The sequence below is a fragment of the Bufo bufo genome, chromosome 5 (assembly GCF_905171765.1).
Source record: "Bufo bufo chromosome 5, aBufBuf1.1, whole genome shotgun sequence".
NCBI lineage: Eukaryota > Metazoa > Chordata > Amphibia > Anura > Bufonidae > Bufo > Bufo bufo.
Genome location: NC_053393.1, coordinates 144,976,874 through 145,000,627, shown reverse-complemented (window position 1 = coordinate 145,000,627; position 23,754 = coordinate 144,976,874). Strand labels below are relative to the sequence as shown.

The 23,754-nt window shown below is 44.7% G+C and overlaps 1 protein-coding gene across 1 annotated transcript in view; it reads right to left on the bottom strand.

Moving 5' to 3' along the window:
- Positions 1-288: 288 nt before the first annotated feature.
- LOC121002162 (maternal DNA replication licensing factor mcm3) overlaps positions 289-23,754 on the bottom strand; it is a 62,946-nt gene continuing 39,480 nt past the window's right edge. Inside the window, exons 13-17 of the mRNA XM_040433501.1 lie at positions 19,213-19,353; positions 9,440-9,513; positions 9,253-9,335; positions 6,773-6,857; positions 289-514 (exon numbers count right to left, since the gene is read on the bottom strand). Coding sequence (XP_040289435.1) covers positions 316-514; positions 6,773-6,857; positions 9,253-9,335; positions 9,440-9,513; positions 19,213-19,353 — 582 coding nt within the window. The 3' untranslated portion in view covers positions 289-315. The remainder of the gene's footprint in view (positions 515-6,772; positions 6,858-9,252; positions 9,336-9,439; positions 9,514-19,212; positions 19,354-23,754) is intronic.

Sequence of the window (23,754 nt, the reverse complement as noted above, 5' to 3'; positions counted from 1 at the left end):
AAAATGTCATCGTGCAGACCTAGCCTAAGTGTTCAGACATTATGAGCCATTTGGAAGACTAACCTCCAGAGGTAGGGCTTAGAATAAAGAATTGATGTGGATCAGGAGCAGAAATATGGTAGATTTTTGTTGTTTTGTCATCATGTATTTAAGAGCTTGTCAAATGAGTAGTAAACAAGATACTTCATCCACAGCATTCACATTTTATTTTTGCAATACAAAATACATGAACAAACCAAATATATACATTTACAAATGACCAACAAAAAAAAAGTGTAACATGTTTTAAGAGATTTCCACAAAATGTGAACTTGTTTAAATCAAGAAGACCACATCATCTGCCAACATGACTTGGTTGTCATTTTGCATGTAGTCCAGCATTTCCTTTACTTCTGAAAGTTCAAATGGGTCATGATTTCCTTTATTGATGAGTTCAAGCAATTGAGTAACAGCAACAGACTGGGAGCGTGTTGCCTTAAATGCTTTTAATAGAGCGGCTTTAAATTCTTTTATCCTATATAAAAAATAATCAGTTAACACACAGGATTTAAATATTGATGATTTATCCTCAGGATTGGTAATCAATACTTGTGTCACCCCCATCGATCAGCTGTCTGAAAGGGCCAAAGCACTTAGACAAGTGCTGCAGACCCTTCATACTTAACCAAGCACAGCGCTATACAATGTATAGTGGCTATGTTTGGTATGGCAGCCCAATTGAATGGACGTGTGCTGCACAATGGTCACGTGACCGATGAATGTTACGTCACAGGCCTAGGAAGAGGCTGCAACATATCAGTGCACCACATGCTCTTCAAACAGCTGATCCACCATAGGTGCCCATAGTCAGACCCTCAATCTGAAAATGACCTATCCGCAGGAAAGGTGACAAGTAACCGTTAAAGCCTGGAAAAAAAATTATTTAATCCCCATAGTTCTGATTAGTATAGGATTTGTCTGTAAGAGCAAATTTATATAACACTGCATTTTGTATGCCAAGTTTATCTGCACCTTTAAGGTGATCAAGTAATTACTGTAACCAACATTGTAAGAAGGACTCCTGTTTGGCAAGTAAAAAAATTTGTTAGTATTAGGCCTCATGCACACGACCGTTGTGTGCATCCGTGGCCGTTGTTCCGTTTTCCGTGATTTTCTGCGGACCCATTGACTTTCAATGGGTCCGTTGAAAACTCGGAATATGCACCGCGGCCGTGATCAGTGTTTCCTGTCAGTCAAAAAAATATGACCTGTCCTATTTTTTTGACGGACAACGGTTCACGGACCCATTCAAGTCAATAGGTCAGTGAAAAAACACGGATGCACACAAGATTGGCATCCGCGTCCATGATCCGTGGCCGTAGGCTACTTTCACACAGACTGATCGCAGATCCGTCTGCATAAAAGCTTTTTCAGAGCTGAGTTTTCACTTCGTGAAAACTCAGATCCGACAGTATATTCTAACACAGAGGCGTTCCCAAAGTGATGGGGAAGCTTCAAGATAGAATATACTAAGAACGGTGTACATGACTACCCCCTGCTGCCTGGCAGCACCCAATCTCTTACAGGAGGCTGTGATCCGCACACTTAACCCCTCAGGTGCCGCACCTAAGGGGTTAATTGTGCGTATCATAGCCCCCTGTAAGAGATCAGGTGCTGCCAAGCAGGAGGGGGCACACCCCCCTCCCCAGTTTTAAATTCATTGGTGGCCAGTGTGCCCCCCCTCCCTCCCCTGTATTACTGTACATTCATTGGTGGCCAGTGGGCCCCCCCTCCCTCCCCTGTATTACTGTACATTTATTGGTGGCCAGTGCGGCCCCCCCTCCCTCTCCTAATTAAAATCCCCCCCCCCCCCCCCCCCCCATCATTGGTGGCAGCGGAGAGTTCCGATCGGAGTCCCAGTTTAATCGCTGGGGCTCCGATCGGTAACCATGGCAACCAGGACGCTACTGCAGTCCTGGTTGCCATGGTTACTTAGCAAATTTTAGAAGCATTATACTTACCTGCGATGTCTGTGACCGGCCGGGCGCTCCTCCTACTGGTAAGTGACAGGTCTGTGCTATAAGCTATGCGCCGCACAGACCTTTCACTTACCAGTAGGAGGAGCGCCCTGCCGGTCACAGACAGCGAAGGTAAGTATAATGCTTCTAAAATTGCTAAGTAACCATGGCAACCAGGACTGCAGTAGAGTCCTGGTTGCCATGGTTACCGATCGGAGTCCCAGCGATTAAACTGGGACTCAGATCAGAACTCTCCGCTGCCACCAATGATGGGAAGGGGGGGGGGGGATTTTAATTAGGAGGGGGAGCCCACTGGCCACCAATGAATGTACAGTAATACAGGGGAGGGAGGGGGGGCACACTGGCCACCAATGAATTTAAAACTGGGGAGGGAGGGGGTTGTGCCCCCTCCTGCCTGGCAGCACCTGATCTTACAGGGGGCTATGATACGCACAATTAACCCCTCAGGTGCAGCACCTGAGGGGTTAATTATGCGGATCACAGCCCCCTGTAAGAGATCGGGTGCTGCCAGGCAGCAGGGGGCAGTCATGTACACAGTTCGTAGTATATTCTAACTAGAAACGTCCCCATCACTATGGGAACGCCTCTGTGTTAGAATATATACTGTCGGATATGAGTTTTCACGATCTAACTCAAATCCGATGGTATATTCTAACAGAGGCATTCCCATGGTGATGGGGACGCTTCAAGTTAAAATATACCATTGGATTGGCAAAAACTCAGATCTGATGGTATAATAGGGACTCCTGACTTTACATTGAAAGTCAATGGGGGATGGATCAGTTTGCAATTGCACCATATTGTGTCAACGTCAAACGGATCCGACCCAATTGACTTGCATTGTAAATCAGGACGGATCCGTTTGGCTCCGCAAGGCGGACACAAAAACGACTTTCCTTCATGTCCGTGGATCCTCAAAAAATCAAGGAAGACCCACGGAAGAAAAAACGGACACTGATCACGGACCCCGTTTTTGCAGACCGCAAAAAAAACCGGTCGTGTTCATGATGCCTTATAGTGATTTTAATATCCCATTAAAAACACGATGGCAACATAAAAAAAATCATAAAATGCAAGAGATACACAGTATTGTTCCAACATGTGGCGCCATTACTGCATGAGTCAAAGACATTGCTCTGAAAGCCCAAAAAAAACAGGTTCTGCATAGCAAGTTAAAATTCTACACAGGCAAATTACTGGCCAAGCTAATTGCCTTCATTCAGGACATTATCTGCCCACATAAAAGGTCCTTCAAATGAACATCAATATAATAATTTGGCCAGGAGTTGCAACCAGAAATGTAAAATGAGGACCCTTACTGCATAATGAGTTCTATGTGCTACTATGTCTTTATTATGGTAAGTGAGGCATAGTCTAGAATACTTAGAACAGGGCTGCCCAACCTGCAGCCCTCCAGCTGTTGGAAAACTACAACTCCCACCATGCCTTGCTGTAGGTTGATACCTGTAGGCTGTCTAGGCATGCTGGGAGTTGTAGTTTTGCAACAGCTGGAGGGCCGCAGGTTGGGCAGCCCTGACTTAGAAGATGGATTGAGATTACACCAGTTGCAGACTGCCCTTAAAACTATATACATCAGGGCAGTGTGCATTTAACCCCTTAACGACCCAGGACTAGAATGCTCGTCCTAAATCGCCGGCACTTAGCGATAGAGGACGAGTGTTCTCGTCCTGCAGTCGTTCCTCCCCCCTCCCCCCCTCGCATGCGGTGCCGCGATCAGCAGCAGAGATCCGGCTGTTACTGACAGCCGGATCCCTGCTGCATCCACCAGCATTGACGATAACGCCGGTGGATTAACCCCTTATATGCCGCGGTCAGCACTGACCGCGGCATATGGGAGGTTTGTGCTCCCTCACCTCATCCATCGTTCCCCGCGCTGCTGTGGCAGGGACTCTATGGTTGCCATGGCAGCCCCAATCCAAGTATGTACGGAGGCCTAAGAGGCCCAGCCCCCAGGCTGGGTCTCCTAGGCAACTGTTAGCGTCTTACAGTGTAAGACACTAACAGTTCAATACAGCACAATACAGATGTATCGTGCTGCATTGAAACAGGGATCAGACCCTGTAATGTTGAAGTCCCAGAGTGGGACAAATAATAAAGTAAAAAAATAAAAAAAAATAAAAAAAAAAATAGGGAAAAGACAGACATATTAGGTATCGTCACGTCCGTATCGACCAGCTCTATAAACATATCACATGACCTAACCCCTCAGATGAACACCGTAAAAAATAAAAACTGTGCTAAATAAAATAAAAAAATTGTCACCTTACATCACAAAAAGTACAACAGCAAGCGATCAAAAATGCGTACGCCCACCAAAATAGTACCAATCTAATAGTCACCTCATCCCGCAAAAAATGAGCCCCTTCCTGAGACGATTGCCAAAACAAAAAAACACACACACACACACACACACACACACGGTCTCAGAATATGGAGACATTAAAACTTTTTTTTTTTATGTAAGTTTTACACTATCATTTTTGAACCAAAAAAAAAAAAATCATCAAGTATACATATTAGGTATCGCCGCGTCGGTGACAACCTGCTCTATAAAAATCTAAGCTGTCAGATGAATGTTGTAAATAACAAAAAAAAAAAACTGTGCCAAAACAGCTATTTCTTGTTACCTTGCCTCACAAAAAGTGTAATATAGAGCAACCAAAAATCATATGTACCCTAAACTAGTACCAACGAAACTTCCACCCTATCCCATAGTTTCTAAAATGGGGTCACTTTTTTGGAGTTTCTACTCTAGGGGCGCATCAGGGGGGCTTCAAATGGACATGGTGTCCAAAAGGACCAGTCTAGCAAAATCTGCCTTCCAAAAACCGTATGGCATTCCTTTCCTTCTGCGCCCTGCCGTGTGCCTGTACAGCAGTTTACAGAAACACCCGATATGTGGTCGTAAACTACAGAATCAGAGCCAGAAAAATTTAGTTTTGTTTGGCTGTTAACCCTTGCTTTGTAACTGGAAAAATATTAAAATGGAAAATCTGCCAAAAAAGTGAAATTTTGAAATTGTATCTCTATTTTCCATTAATTCTTGTGGAACACCTAAAGGGTTAACGACGTTTGTAAAATCAGTTTTGAATACCTTGAGGGGTGTAGTTTCTAGAATGGGGTCATTTTTGGGTGGTTTCTATTATGTAAGCTTCACAAAGTGACTTCAGACCTGAACTGGTCCTTAAAAAGTTGGTTTTTGAAAATTTCTGAGAAATTTCAAGATTTACTTCTAAACTTCTAAGCCTTGTAACGTCCCCCAAAAAGTAAAAATGTCATTCCCAAAATGATCCTAACATGAAGTAGACATATGGGGAATGTAAAGTAATAACTATTTTTGTATGTATTAATATGTATTATAAAAGTAGAGAAATTGAAACTTGGAAATTTGCTAATTTTTTTGCACATTTGGTATTTTTTTTATAAATAAAAATTATTTTTTTACTCCATTTTACCAATGTCATGAAGTACACTATGTGACGAAAAAACAATCTCAGAATGGCCTGGATAAGTCAAAGCGTTTTGAAGTTACCACATAAAGTGACACTGGTCAGATTTGCAAAAAATTTGCCCGGTCCTTAAGGGGTTAAAGGAGTTATCAGCTTTTTTTTTTATATTGATGACCTATCAGGATAGGTCATCAATATCAGATCGGAGGGAGTGACAACTGCTGGCAGTCCCACCAATCAGCTGTTTGAAGAGAAAGTCACGCTCTGTACAAGAGCTGCCATCTGTTCACAGTTTACCTGCTTGCTGTCGCAATCAGAGGTGAGCAGGTGTAATTACATCTCAGCCTTCCCATTCACTTCTACTGGACGGCTCCTTCCTGTTCAAGTGAACACTATAGAGCCGTCCCATTGAAGTGAATGTGACGGCGTAGTTGTAATTACACCTGCTCACTGCTGCGGTTGCAACGGCGAGCAGGTAAACAAACAGAAGGCAGCACTCGTACAAGTGCTGCTTTCTCTTCAAACAGCTGATCGGCGGGGGTTCCGGGAGTCAACCCACCGCCGATATTGATGACCTATCCTGAGGACAGGTCATCAATATAAATAAAGCGGACAACCCCTTTAACTCTGCAAGGATGTTTCTGAATCTCCTTGGCAGCTGCATGGATATTGTGCATTGCTTCCTGCTCTGCACCTGGCCATTCTGTATTGAAAAATTTACTATTTTTTCCCCCTTTTATAAAAACATTTCCCCCCCCAGGCATAAAAAAAAAAAAAATATATATATAAAAATACAAATATTCTAAAATAAGGATCAACTGGTCAGGAAGGGGCTAAATCATGCCAATGCTATGTTATATAACACTGTATATCCATAAATATGTTGCAAGATTTACACATGGATCCCTTGCACAGGGAAACTTATTTTCGGTTCAGGCATCTAGGCTTTATTGGTTATTCTTTTTGTTGAATGTTTCACGGACCATTGCATCAGGTTTGATATCCTTTGTTAGAAGCTTACTTATTCTTAATTTCCTCCTCTTCTACACAAATGGCATTTGGCATCAGTAAACTGAATCAGACCCAGTTTTTTTTTTAGGAACCATAATTTAAGACAATAGATGTTAAAATGTAAGATTAAGATCTTCAGGTCGCCATTTAGCCATAGCCTAAATGCTTTCAGTAACTATGGTTTGCAGATAAACATACTTTTCCTAGTTATTTTGGCCATGAGGCACCACACAACACTAGCTCAATTATCATTATCATCATCATGTCTCCTACCTCTTTTGACTCAATGATCTCTTGGTGTCGATCTCAACCCGACTTTCAGAAATCTTCCTTGGAGTTCTCCCGCTCTGAGAAAGAGCTATGGGGTGAAAAATAAGCAGAATTAGAACTTTCTGGACATCTTGTGATAAAGCCCCTCTAAAACCAAATATGCTTTTTGGACTGTAATAAAGGGAATTGGTTGTTAAACGGGAACTGCCCTATAACACAACACAATAGTCCTTTAAATACTTAATATTTGTATACCAACTATATACACACACTCTACAAGAATAGAGGCTGCAGAATTATAAGCGGGTAGCACCACCTCAAATGACCACACATTTTCATCTCAAGCTTGAGTAATGAAATCCAACCAAACTTCATCTTCCAAATGGTTAGAGTCCATGAACTTGGTCCAACATTGTTTAAAGGGAACCTGTCACCGGGATTTTGGGTATAGAGCTGAGGGCATGGGTTGCTAGATGGCCGCTAGCACATCCGCAATACCCAGTCCCCATAGCTCTGTGTGCTTTTATTGTGTAAAAAAAGATTTGATACATATGCAAATTACTCTGAGATGAGTCCTGTCCCTGACTCATCTCACGTACAGGACTCATTTCAGGTTAATTTGCATATGTATATAATGTTTTTTTTTTACACAATAAAGGCACACAGAGCTATGGGGACTGGGTATTGCGGATGTGCTAGCGGCCATCTAGTAACCCATGTCCTCAGCTCTATACACAAAATCCCGGTGACAGGTTCCCTTTAAAGAATAAAAAGGGAATTCAAGCCCCTTTGATACACTGTATTGAGCAGTTAAGCATTATTATAGACTAGCAGAAGGACCCGGGTATCGCTCGGGTATATTTAATCTATTTCATTTAATGTTTGTGTGTCGTTAAAAGATAACACTATTCACTATAACAGTGACATCTACAGCAACCCCCCCCCCACCCCCCCCACAGTGCCCTGTCCCTTAAAATTAGACCTCCACAGCAGCCCACCCCCTTAACTTTGACCTTTACAGCAGCCTTCCCCTTCAACAGTGTCTTTCACAGCATACCACCCCCCTGCCAGTGACCTCCACAGGCACCCGCTCCCTTAACAGTGGCCTTTACTGGATCGGGAGCGTGTCCTTTTGAACAGCTCACTTAAGACAACAGGGCTGTACTGTCTGAGTGTGAGCTTCAGGGGGAAAGTCCCCCTCCCACCTCTGCAGCTGACAGAAGTTGATTTTTACTTTCATTTTTTCAATCCCTGTTGGCTGAGTGGAGGGAACATGGCCTAACCAGATCAGGGCGTGGCTTAGCAGGACCTAGAAGTTGATTTTTAAAGAGGACCTTTCACTAGTTTAAAAACTAAAAACTAACTTTATCAGTGGGCAGAGCAGCGCCCCAGGGGTCCCCCTGCACTTACTAGTATGTCTGGGCGCCGCTCCGTTTGCCCGGTATAGGCTCCGGTGTGTGCAGCTCCCTCTGTTGTATGGGGCGGAGTTTTTGTATTAGGGTTGTCCCTTGCTGCAGCGCTGGCCAATCGTAGCGCACAGCTCATAGCCTGGGAGTCCCAGGCTATGAGCTGTGCGCTACGATTGGCCAGCGCTGCAGCAAGGGACAACCCTAATACAAAAACTCCGCCCCATACAACAGAGGGAGCTGCACACACCGGAGCCTATACCGGGCAAACGGAGCGGCGCCCAGACATACTAGTAAGTGCAGGGGGACCCCTGGGGCGCCGCTCTGCCCACTGATAAAGTTAGTTTTTAGTTTTTAAACTAGTGAAAGGTCCTCTTTAACTTCATTTTTTCAATCCCTGTCGGCTGAGGCGTGGGAGGGGGCGTGGCCTAACCAGATAAAACCCCGCCCCCAGGTCCCTTAAGTCTTTTGAGGGTGGACACATTGTGGCAGGGGCAGTGTCTGGGCTCCTTCCTGCAAGAGTGACGCCCCTCTGGGCACCTTACTAGCTCATTTCCATAGGATAAAAACATCTATTGCTAAAACAAAAGGCACATCTGGAAATAAGGTACTAAGCGCTATTAGGCCATGGCTTTATTTCAATAGCGATTATCCTGGTGACAGATTTCCTTTAAAGCTCTCCTACAGCAATGAAGATAAATGGCTGGGTTGTTATGGAAACCTAGAGTAAAACTGTATGTGGAGGCTGGAGGACCTGCGAGCTTCTATCGGCTGATATGGGTCATGTGACCAAGCTTCTATTAGCTGATGCATTTTTTGGTAATATCTCAGGAACGATATGTGCTAGAGAGCGGAGACCCGGTCTAAAACCTTTCCGGACACCTGATGTACCCGTGTACCAAATTTCGTGATTGTAAATGCGACGGTGCGGATTCCTTTAGCGGACATACACACAGCTTTATATATTAGATACATGTGGACCTATGATTGCCTGAGAACATTCTTGGTTTTCATGAGCAAAGCATGTTCATCAGTTTTACCATTTTAGTAATACAAGTATGTGAAGCATGTACTTACAGTCATTCTGACTGACATCCTGGCTAAAAGCATAAGGATCCACTGAATCTTGAGTGTCAGATATTTTCCCTGCACGTCTTTCTCTGAAAAATCACATCACAACAAAATTCATTCTTCATGGACTTTACAAATAGACAGCCCTTGTCATCTTACAAATAAGAGAATAAGCAGTGCTTCACATATGTACCTTATTCCTTCTTGGCTTTGTGTCTCTTGACTTAAACCTGGATCTTTTTCCACTCGCTTTTCCTTTGGCAATACCTATGAAGTAATGTGTTAAGATGTAAGAACTCTAGAAATGCATACATACTTTGCGAGTCAGTCATGCCTTCGATATTAAACAGGTCTAATAGGACGGGGGTAAAATGTTACATGTTCTAGGATGAGAGCTCCAATAGAAGATAGATTATTGCATAGCTTCACTAACGTAATAGCTAAATGTCCATGTTCATATGGTAAAATTTTCACATTGATTTTGGTGCAATTCCCGCACCAAAATCCATGTGCAATTAGTATTCCATGCATATTAAGGGCGTTTCTACAACCCTGTTTACATAGTCCGGTCCATAAATATTGGGACATTGACACAATTGTAAATTTTTTGGCTCTGTACACCACAATGGATTTGAAATGAACAAGATGTGCTTTTACTGCAGAACGTCAGCGTTAATTTGAGGGCATTTGCATCCAAATCAGGTGAACGGTGTAGGAATTACAGTTTTCATATGTGCCTCCCACTTGTTAAGGAACCAAAATTAATAGGACAATTGGCTTCTCAGCTGTTCCATGGCCAGGTGTGTGTTATTCCCTCATTATCCAAATTACAATGAGCAGATAAAAAGGTCCAGAGTTCATTTCAAGTGTGCCATTTGCATTTGGAATCTGTTGCTGTCAACTCTCAAGATGAGATCCAAAGAGCTGTCACTATCAGTGAAACAAGCCATCATTAGGCTGAAAAAACAAAACCAACCCATCAGAGAGATGGCAAAAACATTAGGCGTGGTCGAAACAGTTTGGAACATTCTTACAAAGAAGGAACGCACCAGTGAGCTCAGCAACACCAAAAGACCCGGAAGACCACGGAAAACTGTGGTGGATGACCAAGAATTTTTTCCCTGGTGAAGAAAACACCCTTCACAACAGTTGGCCAGATCAAGAACACTCTCCAGGATGTAGGTGTATGTGTGTCAAAGCCAACAATCAAGAGAAGACTTCACCAGTGAATACAGAGGATTCACCACAAGTAAACCATTGGTGAGCCTCAAAAACAGGAAGGCCAGATTAGAGTTTGCCAAACATCATCTAAAAAAAGCCTTCACAGTTCTGGAACAACATCCTATGGACAGATAAGACCAAGATCAACTTGTGCCAGAGTGATGGGAAGAGAAGAGTATGGAGAAGGAAAGGAACTGCTCATGATCCTAAGCATACCACCTCATCAGTGAAGCATGGTGGTGGTAGTGTCATGGTGTGGGCATGTATGGCTGCTAATGGAACTGGTTCTCTTGTATTTATTGATGTGACTGCTGACAAAAGCAGCAGGATGAATTCTGAAGTGTTTCTGGCAATATTATCTTCTCATATTCAGCCAAATGCTTCAGAACTCATTGGACGGCGCTTCACAGTGCAGATGGACAATGACCCAAAGCATACTGCAAAAGCAACCAAAGTTTAAGGGAAAGAAGTGGAATGTAATGCAATGGCTAAGTCAGTCACCTGACCTGAATCCGTTTGAGCATGCATTTCACTTGCTGAAGACAAAACTGAAGGGAAAATGCCCCAAGAACAAGCAGGAACTGAAGACAGTTGCAGTAGAGGTCTGGCAAAGCATCACCAGGGATGTTGTAATTCCTACACCGTTCACCTGATTTGGATGTAAATACCCTCAAATTAAAGCTGACAGTCTGCAGTTAAAGCACATCTTGTTAGTTTCATTTCAAATCCATTGTGGTGGAGTATAGAGCCAACAATGTTAGAATTGTGTCGATGTCCCAATATTTATGGACCTGACTGTATATTCAAGTGACATTCCACAAAGAATGCTAGGTATATGTAAGAAACCAAGCCAAGCTGACAGCACTGTCACACGGCAGGCATGGACAAACGATGAGGTAACCAAACTGTACCATTAACTTCATACCGGTCCAGGACAAGCTTGGGATCCCATACCAGGAGGTGTTGGTATGAACTCAAGGCAGAAGAAAGGAGAAAACCTTCCAGACAAACCAGGCCAACCAAGAACCCACTTGCCCATATCGTTTCAAGGTCAGAGGCAGAGGCAGTCTTAAGGGTTTCACAAGATCTTTACATGGCACTAGCCAGGAGACACAGGGACTGAGGAGTGGCAAAAGGTTACAGGACCTGTGCAGCGTACATAGCTGCAGCTTATATGTGTGAGCATGGCTGTAAGTTTGAATGTGGACAGAAAAATGCACACAGTACTGACCCATACTATCTCCAGGTGTAGAGTATACTATACCCTATAAATCACATGGCAGGTACACATAGGTCTTGCACTCCTTGAATTATATACAATTTCCGTTAATATTGTCCTCATTGTCCATGGAGGAAAGTGGTTCCAAATACAGCTTTGCGCTAAACTGTAGATCGTGAATAGGCCCTGTAGGCTACTCCACTCCCCAAATGATAGTAGAGTGCATAGATTGAACTACCACTCATATCCACTAGGCTTTCCTTAATCTTTCTGTCACACTGGGTTCTTTTTTTTTTTAAATCAGATAATTTTTATTTGAGTTTCATAAAAACAAATTATTACAGTAACAACCCCTTACACCCACCCACCCCCCTCTTCCCACCCACCCCTTCTTCAGTCCTGCGACCAAGTAAAGTCCAGAGTCATTTCCGTGATAGTCTTTGTAACACCATACACCATTAACATACTCTCTCCCATATATCTTCCGTGACCGCCATTCCATCCCTTGTCTTCAACAGCTCACATATTCATCTTTCATCCATCCAACATATAAATGGTCACCATTCTTCCCAACAGGCAAGAAATAAAATAAAATAATCCAACATACAATATTTTGGACATTTTCCACCCAATATACTATTAATTAATGTTGTAATATCTCAACCACGAGAACCATACTATTTCAAATTTTTTGACCGCTCCTCTCTTCTGATAGACATACCTTTCCAACTTTACCAAGATGTGAACCCTGTCTATTAGCTCTTTCAATGTAGGTGCTTCTGGATCTATCCAATGTTGTGCAATACTTTTCCTGGCTTGATATAAAACACGCATAATGGCCGTTTTCTTTTTTGCCATTCCTGGCTGAACTTTAACACATCCTAAAACACACACTAGTGGTGCAACCTCTATGTTAGTTTGGAACACGACATTTATCAAGTTCACAACATCCATCCAGTATCTCCTAAGCTTTGGACAATTCCACATCAGATGGATTAGATCAGCGTTATGCCTATTACACCTCGGGCAACAGTCATCTGCTCTATATCCCATCTTTTTCAACAAAACCGGGGTTCTGTATACCCTGTGCATCAGGTACAATTGTGATACCCGTTGTGCTTCACTCACTGCTATGGTTTGAAAATTCTTCATTACTTCCTCCCATAAGTCCTCAGTTAGATCTCCAATGTCAGACTTCCATTTCCCATATAGTCCTAACGGCCTATTTTTATACTGCACTTCCATCAGGGTCATGTAATGAAGAGATATTACCCCATTTGTGCTCCCCTGCGTTGTGGTGAGGTCTATAATACTATGCTTCGGTGCCTGAACAATGTTTTCATGTTTTATTTGCGATCGTATAGCATGTCTGAGCTGAAGATAAAGATAAAAAGAGTTATGTGGTATATTAAATTCTTGTTTTAGTTGTGCAAATTCTTTTAGATTGTTATTAGAGAATAACTGAACCATTCTATTAAGACCATACCTCTCCCACCCCTTTGTTTCTGACACTTTACCTACTTCTTTATACATATAGTTCGGCCATATTGGTGTATATTTTGTATATCCTGATATTTTAGCCATAGACCTGGCTTTCCACCATATTTTGTGTATCACTCTCAATATCTGATATTGCGCACCTCTATCATAAAAAGTACCCTCTTCCAAGGCTGATAGCAAACATTTTTTCCCTATAAGGTGTTTCACTATTTTTCCCGTCTTGTTTAGGTTTTCACTGTCTCCCCAACCCCTGATATGCTGCAGTTGGGCTGCGACATAATACACCCAAGGGTCTGGTATAGCTAGTCCCCCATGCGTTTTAGGCCTCTGTAATGTACTTAGTTTTATGCGAGGAACACCTCGTTTCCATATAAGATCCCTAAAAATTGTATTAACCTTGTGGAAAAAACGGATTGGAATCCATATTGGAGCATTATGGACGAGATATAACAGTTGGGGCATAAGAATCATTTTTATAAGGTTGGCTCTGCCAATCAACGTAAGGGGTAACTTAGTCCATGCTTGCATTTTACTCCTGAACTTTTCAAGTAGGGGTACTAGATTCAGATCACTATATTCTCGAGTATCAGTAGATATTTTCACCCCCAAGTACGTAAAGGATGTAACAACTTTGAGATCTGATGACACTAGCAAAGACGGATTCACTGTTTTAGATAAAGGCATTACAGTAGATTTTGACCAATTTATGGTCAATCCAGATAGTTGGCCAAAGTCATTTATAATCTTAATAGCTTCCGAAAGGGATGTTTCCCAATCTTCCAAAAATAACAACAAGTCGTCTGCATATAATGCGACTTTTTCTATAAGATTCCCATATTGAAAACCTTTTACTAGACCTGCACTTCTAAGGGCTTCAGCTAGCGGCTCTATCGCCACCGCAAACAATAGTGGTGACAGAGGGCACCCCTGCCTAGTCCCCCTATAAATATTGAATGGGTCTGATAAATTACCATTTACTCTTACGGACGCTCTAGGACTAGCATATAATAACTGTATCCATTTTATGAACTCTGGGCCAAAGCCCATCTTCTGGAGTACAGACCACAAATACCGCCATTCCACACTGTCAAATGCTTTGGCCGCATCAAGAGATGCGACCGCCGCATTCGAGGTGTGAACATGACCTGCCTGAATATTTAAAAACAGACGCCTAATATTCACCGCTGTGGACATATTTGGCATAAAGCCAGCTTGGTCGGTATGTATGAGAGATGTAATTACTGTATTTAAGCGATTCGCCAGCACTTTTGCCAAGATCTTCACATCCACTGGAAGCAAAGATATAGGTCTATAAGAATCAGCTTCTAGAACGTCTTTACCTGGTTTTGGTAACACCACAATTATGGCCTCATTCATAGACAGCGGTAAACTACCCAAACCCTTAGCTTCTTCACACACCTCCAACAACTGAGGCAAAAGTGTTGAAGCATAAGACTTGTATATTTCCACCGGTAACCCATCTTTGCCGGGAGCTTTATTATTGGCCATATCACAGAGGGCTAACTCCATTTCTTTTAATGTTATAGGCCCCTCAAGCATATTCCTCTGATCCTCAGAGAGGACATTTAAATGTAACGGGTGTAGGAAGCCCTGCAAATCCTCATCCGTTGCACGCATCTTAGTCTCATATAAAGAAGAATAAAATGTGTGCATGATTTTCAGTATATGCTCTGATGATGTGTGTATGTTCCCCTCCCTATCCCTAAGAGCCGCTATGTATGCTGTTTGTTGTTGGGCTTTAGAGATTAATGCTAACATCCTACCTGCCTTCTCTCCTTCTTCATAATGGGATTGTTTTGAGAAGAACCTTTTATTTTGTGCAGTTTGTAGTAGATTGTCGTTCAGTTTTTGTTGTGCCTCCCGCCATCTCTTTTCCATTGTTACGTCCGGTGAAACAATGTACTCCGCTTCTGTTGTTTCCACCTCAGCCATTAGTCTACGTACATTAAACCTGGATTCATTTTTCTTTTTATTTATGTCAGCTATTAATAACCCCCTTAAGAAAGCTTTCATTGTATCCCATACTATCATTTTGGGGGCTGATGGATTATTAAGTGTGAAAAATTCCTTCAATTTCTCCCCTATTCCACCAATATCTGGAAGTATATGCAGCCAGTACGGATTGAATTTCCATACCTTAATGCCTTTATATTGGGAAGAAAGAAAGTCAGCCGTTGCCATCACTGGGGAATGATCTGAGATCCTTCGTGGGAGATATTCCACCTTTTGGACATATTGTCCCATGCTCTCATTACCCAATATCATATCTATCCTTGACAAGGAACCATATGTTGTAGAATAGCATGAATATTGTTTTGTTTGTGGATGTTTCATCCTCCAGTAATCCAACAGGGAGACCTCCTGAATTAATTTGCCAAACTGAGTGACACCACCCCCCGCAGATTGTGGACCCCCACCCATTCTATCCATATCAGTATGTATTACCGTATTGAAATCTCCTAACATTAAAACCGGGACCTCTGGTAGATCCGTCATAAAACCCAGAGCAGTTCTGAGCACAGTAGGGGAATACGGCGGCGGTATATACATTCCTATTATAACACATCTTGTATTAAATACAGTACAATATAAACATATAAATCTCCCTTCAGTATCTATTTTTTGGGATAGGCATTTAAATGGTATATTCCTGTGTATGAGAACACTCACACCCCTTGCATATGTGGAATAGGTAGCATGAAAACAATGCCCCGCCCAACGGGGACTGAGCAGCGATGTCTGTTCTTTAGACAGATGTGTTTCCTGTAAGCAACAGATCACGGGGTGGCATTGCCTCATGCCATCCAATATTGCCTTTCTCTTGTTATTATCTTTTACCCCTCTGACATTCCAACTAACAAATTTAATTGTTCCTGCCATCCCTACACGTTGCACACATATTTTTCGGGTAGAACCCTATATAAATATAAGACATATCAAGACATTTCTCTGGTGTATGGTATACAAACCAAGCTCTAACATAGTTAGTCTGAACCATCATGGTCGCAGTATCTGAACAAACAACTGGTAACTTCCCCTTTAACAGTTTTGTCTCTAAAAAGACAAGGTTAGTGCTTCAACCTCCTCCACGAGTCCCCACTACAACACCGTTTGATTGGCCCGTGGGATAAAACAGCACCCGCTGCTGAGGCCTAGCACTAGTCAGCACTTTACCCTTAGTAACTGGGTTGGCTAATCCTAAAAACTTATCAACACTTAAATTGTTTATGTAGTATAAATCCCTCCTTTACCTTATAGGTCTACTTGCTCCCTCTGCATTTTCATATATAGTGATATTAATATTAACGGGCTACTGAAACCTGCTAAATACTCTGATGCATATTCCAACCTTATAACAACTGTTATGCAACCATTACAGCATTCATATCCTCCAATCACGCCCATATATACTCATTCTGCCAGATGATAAGCAAAAAGTGCGTCCATACGAGAGCATGTTCTTTATCATCTCGGATAACTTCATCTGTTGTTCTCCGCCAGTTGCCGTTCATGTCGATCCAGCCATCTCAGCGCCTCCTTCGGATCCTCATGAAATGTTGTATTTCCCAGTGCGACAATTCTTAGCTTGGCTGGGTAGATCATGGAATAGGATACATTCAACGCCCTAAGGCGACGTTTAATGTCCAGGAATTTAGCTCTTCTTTTTTGCACTTCCTGAGAGAAATCTGGAAAGAGCGCCACCTTTTGCCCATTAATGGTAAGGTCAGCCACATCTCTGGCTTTTCTCAATAGAATGTCCCGGTCCTTGTAATGTAATATTTTCATCAAGACTGGTCTCGGGGGTGCGCCCGGAGGCAACGGGCGAGTTGGAACTCTATGAGCCCTTTCGACCGCAAATAGTGGTGTCAGCGCTGCCTCCCCAAATTTTTCTTTTAACCAGGTTTCAAAAAAGTCTGTAGGATTAGCCCCTTCGGTTTTTTCAGGCACTCCCACCAACCTTATATTGTTACGGCGTGACCGGTTCTCTAGGTCATCTTGTTTAGCCGCAATAATGTCTAGACGTCGCATATATTCTGTAGCATCACGCTTCATGGGTGGTATGGCATCCTCAACTGCTCCCATTCTTTCCTCCAAAGCTGAGGTGCGCTCTGCCAACTTTTTCATGTCATGGCGGACTATAGTGACATCCTCCTTTATAGCACCCACTTGCACAGTGAGAGCATTCAGTGATTTGCCACACTTTGATATAGCATGCATAACATCTTTCAGGGTGGGTTCATCAGAGTCAGAGTCCTGCTCCCCTGTGTCTATGTCATCATCTTCTGACTGCAGGGCATTGTACCTGTTGGATTTAGTACTGTGCTCCCCTGCAGCTGCTTCTTTTTCAGCCACATCATCTGCCAGCAGTTCTTCTGACATTTGTGTCTGCCTTTTATTCATACCCCTGGTGCTCTGTGACATCGGTGTCCTGGCATACTTCTCCAGCCTCACCGCTGTATCTCTCTGCACCTCCCCCAAGCGGCTCTGTCGGCCTGGGGTTGCCGCTCCGCCATCTTGAATATCTCTGTCCCCGCTTTTGGCGTCCTTTTTTATCTTCATGGCCGCGATTTTTCGGCTCTGCTGCACACCGGACAGGTCAGTAACGGCCCAGAAGTAGATTAGGGGTTGTTTGTGAGCTATGTTCGCCCGTTTACAGGATGTATTTGCCGATAATGCAGAGGAGCTCAGCAGCCTTGCGTCTGCTCACATGCCGTGCTTAGCTCCGCCCCGTCACACTGGGTTCTTACCTGAAGTCTTCACCTTAGGACCCCTTTAGCTTTAACTTAACTTCCTACCTTGTTACTTTTATGTTTCAGGGCCCCTGCCTGGATCTGAAAATGTTAAATCCACATTCAGTCCTCATTAAAGAAAACAGGTGATGCTACTATCGCCTGAGTTCCCATTTAGATCCACACACAGATTCTCAATTAAAGTAATTAGAACTGTTGAGGCAATCCAGCTGGTTAAACACATGCATGGTTTTCTTACCTGACAAATAGTTTGCATGGCTTACTTACCAATCATGGAGTATGTGCTGCCAAAGCAAGCACCAATAATGTCATGCAGCTTCTGCCAACACTTGCATACGGAGCGTTGGTAAGGAGAAAAGAAAAGGACCCATTCCAGCTGCTGACTGTTTCAGGCGCACTGAAGAACGATCCTGCTAAACTCCATTAAGGAACAGCGGATCTAAGCTCCATGAACTCATAGCCATCCATAGTGAAGTAACCACCAGCTGCATTACCCACTTCATCAGTGTTAGGAGCAAGCCAGGCGACCTCCACATAAGAGGTACTGGCACGGCCACTTATAGGGTAGGAAGGATGAGGATGAACCCAGGCCATCAGAGAACCCACCTATAGGCACGGACTCTGCCAGGTGAGTTCCAGGCTGCTAAGGAACCTCTACCCTGAGAGGTGTTAGCAAGGCTATTCGAGACCTGGAAGGAGAGGCCAGACATCCTGGATCCTAGTCCCAGCCTTAGGCCCTAAAAGTTCTTGTAGAATCTCCAACCCTAGAGCAGGGAACCTCTCTGCGTCTATCCCCTGTAGGGACAGGAAGAACACTTGGTGTGTGGAGGTGTGAGACCATAATAAAAAAAAAATATATATTAATATTAGTGAGCATTGGAGCATTTCATGCAAGGGCTTTTCTGTTTACACTGTTACACTGCTAGGCAGAGTTTTACAGACTAGGGCAGCGCTAAAGCCCACTCATCAGCACCAGTGAAGTCACCGGGAACACTGCTCGGCAGAAGCCTCCACCTAGCAGAGACCCAGTAAGTCACCAGATCGGCAGAAAAAGCCCTTGTCCTGCGCAATTCATAGCAGGGTCAGGGAGAGCATTGGAGCATGAAATACTCCAATGCTAATCTCAGAGGGGCTGCCTGGATGAAGAAGGGGAGGGGGATATGTCCAGGCTCAGCTCTGAACCCAGACAACCCCTTTAAACCCAATACAAAACAAATTTAATGCATTTAGTATCTCAAACTGAAGTCTACTAACCTTCTTAAAATATGCAAACTGAACAAGTTCAAGTGCAGTTTCTGCATCCTGGCTATCAACGGTTTTACTCATTCTGACTTTAGCATGGGCCGTGGCCAGCCGGATCATAGTTTCCAGAGCTCTAGCAGTCACCGGCATAGTCTAGAGGAAGATTAGAAAAAGGTTATTCAAACTAATTAGAAGTTGCCAATAATGCAGCCAAACAGGAAAATGAGCAGGCACATCCAGTCAGAAGAGCCTGCAGAGCATGACGGTGCAGTGCAGAAGGCAGCATCAAGGGCACAAGTCCTATGTAAAAGCTCCCCCCTCACCATTTAGACTAAATGCCTGGTGAACCCCCTTTAATCTGTTCTGCTGGCGTCAGATGTGACAATTAAGAGGAGCATACCTCTTAATTGTGCCACATCTCAGGCCACCCATGGACCAGAACTGGCATAGTTTCAGGTATAATTTACATAATTTATAACATATGTGCTGCACCACCCACAACTGACAAGGGTCAAGCAAGGCGCAAAATGAACAAAAGTCACAAAATTGGCATGTTTTGCATGCCAGAAAAAGGAAGCTCAAGGGCCAAAAAGTTCCCCCATAGGGTACAGATTTACTAATCCTGTCTAACATGTAAATAGATGCTCAAGCTGGGTGATAAATATGGTGCATTGATAGACACTAACTTTACACCAACTGTTAGTTGGCTTACTTTGTGCTAAAAACTGTGGCCAAATTTGGCACGCCTTATTGCATCTCAGGCAATGTATTTCCTCTAAACCATGTCCCTCCCCCACTAAAGCCCTGAGAATTGAAAAGATCATTGCTAATGAGCATTGATAGTAACGCTTGTTAGCGATGATCTGGCAGTGTGAATGCACAGTCGATTACCAGATGAAAGAGCTGCATGCTTATTAATCGGGTAACTGGATTGTTTGTGCAGCACAAAAAAAAATATAATTTGGATTTTTGTACTTACTGTAAAATTAGTTTCTCATTCAATGCATTGGGGGACACCGCACCATGGGTATATGCCCAGCTACCACTAGATATCAAAAAATGTTGGCTCCGTCCAGGTGGGCTATAACCTCTCCACAGCACTAGGCTATTTCGTTTGTACCAATAGCAGTAGGAGAGAGAAACAAAAGCGAAGAACCAACATGTCCTGGAACGGGAAAGAAAAAACAGCAGCCCGGTGACCGGGAGAGAAAGTAAAAACAGGGGGTGGGATCTGTATCCCCAATACATTGAATGAGAAACGGATTTTACGGCAAGTGCAAAAATCCAATTTTCTCGCATTGGGGGACACAGCACCATGGGACGTCCTAAAGCAGTCCTCAAGGGTAGGATTGGAATCTCATGTAAAATAAAAGGGTGCACAGGTGCAGAAGAACCATGTGACCCAACAGAACCAGGAGAGACCCTAGCATGAAATTGTTCCAAAAAAAAAAAAAAAAAAAAGGGATAGGTGCCTGGGAAACAAGGCCTGCAAGAAGGAACAAAGGGAAACACCCAGCTTCACCCGAGGTGGAAAAAATTAAAATTAAAAACAAGAGTTGACCAAGAGTGCACTAGAGAGCCCGAGGAAGGATCTAGAAGAACCTGAGCTCCCCTGGGGAAACAGGAGAGTAGCACAGCAAAGTCTGTTGGTAACGACCTAGCGCTCTGAATAGGGAAAGACGCAAGTTGGAAACAACCTAGCGCTCTGCATATATAAAGAAGCTCCAGGAGGAGAAGCCCTAAGAGGACAGACCCAACAAGACAAAATAGACTATAAAGGGTGCCTGGCAGGAAATAAAATGCCTGGAAAAAGGACAGAAGCAGACCTCAACCAAAGACTAAAAGTTTAAGTTGTCTCAGACCAATGATTGCCTATCACAGATCAGAGCCAGGGAAGGGAGGGATACGCCCAGTAATGCAGGAGCCGAATGGGCTGCAGATTGTACCAATAGGGCAGGGATGGCCAACCTGAGGCTCTCCAGATGTTGCAAAACTACAACTCCCAGCATGCCCAGACTGCCAACAGCTATCAGCCTACAGCAGGGCATGGTGGGAATTGTAGTTTTACAACAGCTGGAGAGCCTCAGGTTGGCCACCCCTGCAATAGGGCATAGCTTTTGGAGATACTGCAAATACTCCACCTATAATAGGAGTAATGTGGCTGCATGGTGCTCATTATAATGAGTGGAACATAGCTACAGACAGGTGTAAAGGGTACAGCATCTGGAGATGGTACAGCATTAGAAGAGGGCCTCTATACCTCACCTGGTAAGGGAGAAATAGGGCTGCATGGTGCACAATAGAACCAGAGAGGTGTAACTGCTATAGCAAATCTGGAGATGGAACAAGTACTCTACCTCTAAAAGGGAGCAATGTGGCTGCTTGGTGCACACTAGAACCAGGCAGAGGAAATGGCTACAGCCCCTGAAAATGGAGCACCAGAGAGGCAGACCGGTGTAATGACTACAGCATCTGGAGATGGTACAGGTACTCTACCTATGTGCTTGGATACGGCTGCATTGTGTACTGTGATGGCTACAGGCTCTCACTCTGATGAACCAGGGCTCCCTCTGTATATATGGTTGCGTGTCGCATGCTAGCACCAGAATGGCTGTTTTGGCTACAGCACCTGGCGGGAACACTCTCAGACTAGGATGGTGTGTAGAATATAGCCCCTGGTACAGAGAAATAGCTGCAATTCTAGGTACAGCATTTGGCAGTGGTACAAGTACCCCCCTGTTAAGGGGAAGGCATATGTACCTGGGACATGCTAACCAAATAGTGGGCTGACCCTTGTGCAGCCAGGGGAGCGCCATCCGAAAGTCCACTAGAGGGGATACCAACCCTGGAGAGAAGCGGTTCCTCAGTGGACATTTGTCTTTAACCACCCAGAGAGAATCTGTATGGTGGAAGACCGCCTGATGCTCTGTTATCGAGAGAGAATCGGAGTAGAAGTGTCCCCCAAAGGCAGCGGATGGAATGGCAGGGAAGGGTTTGTCACCAGTCTCAGACTTGTCCTGGGAGTGACCCGAGGATGCCGAGGTGGAGTGGGACATAGTTGTGACAACCAGAGGTAGTCTGCGGGACCTAGCAGAGTGTGCCCCATCCGCGGAAGGGTCCCTGGGAGGGTAGAGGTGGCCGCAATTTTTGGTCAGGCAGTCGGTGCAGCGACTGCCACAGACTGGGAGAGTTGGACAGGATTCCCTATGGCTTGGGACAGGGAAGAGGCCCAGTCAGGAGAGACCGAAAAAAGTAGGTCAGGGTGTAACGAGAGGGCCTGGGAGCTACTGCACACAAACGGGAACAGGCTGACCATGTGGCAACAGTTTATCACAACGGGCGCACCCAAATACATGCGACCCCTCGAGAGGGGCTGGGAATGGTAGTCCTCAGAAAGAGGACATGAGGCCTGAGAGGGAGCCTGAAAAAGAAAGCAGCCAGCCAAGGCTGTCTACTGGATCCCAGGGGCCGAGTCCCCAAAGAGGGGCTGCAGCAGCTGCAGAATCTCAGAGAGAAAGTACCCCCCTGCTGGCAAGATGGAGGCTATTTCTTGTAGAAAACAGCACCCCCAGGGTTAAAGCCTGCGCTTGGCCGGCATAGGAGGGGGAACCCCTCCAGAAGCCAAGAGGAGCAGGAAGGGGCCATTAAAAGCCCAGGAAGCGAGCAGGAGAGAACGCGGCCCAGGCGTGGTGGAAGCCGGGGCCTCGATTAATGAGGTGGCCGGAAAAGGTGCGCCTGGACGGAACCGCAGAAGACTGGGGGCCCTCCAGAATGAAAAAAAAATAATAATGTGAGGGGATTTCCTGAGGAGGAGCAACGCTCAGTGAGGGGGAAAAGTAGGGCAAAAGGAGCACCGGGGGCGGGCTGGAGAAAACGTGGCCTAGTCCCAGCAGAAGCCGGGGACCAAAGTAGATGGGAGGCCGAGGAGTGGACAGGGGGAGGCTGCAAAGGAAGCAGGGTGGCCTGGGAGAAGAGAAAAGGACCCCCCCCGGGGGGAAAAAAAAGGAGGGAGGGGGAAGATAGAAAGGGTCCCCCCCCCCCGTCCCAGAGGGAGAAATACCTCCGCGCCTGGGGGAGAAGGGGTTAAAGGGGGAGTAGCACCCTGGTCCCCCGACAAAGTGGATCGCATCCCCGGCCACGACAGGGGACCTAACCCGGGACCCCCACTAACTATGGGACAGGCACGCAGGGGAAATACTCACCGTCCGATGTCGGGCACCGCAGGGTCACCCCATCGGCAGACTCAACACGGGGACTGTGGGAATGCCGGCATGCCACTGCGGATGCAGTCCATGGGGACTGGGTGACCGGCGAGGTACCCGAGTATGCGCCTGCAGGGGGTGCAACTAAAGTGGTAATCCACGATTGAGCCCCATCCTGCGGCAGGTCAAGACCTGCAGAAGAAAGGAAAAAGAATAAAAACAAAAAGCAGCAAGACCTGCGAAAAAGAGAGCAGGTCATGTCTGCCTCCTACGGACACTAGACTAAAACTGAATAGCCTAGTGCTGTGGAGAGGGTATAGCCCACCTGCCTCCTAGTGGTAGCTGGGCATAT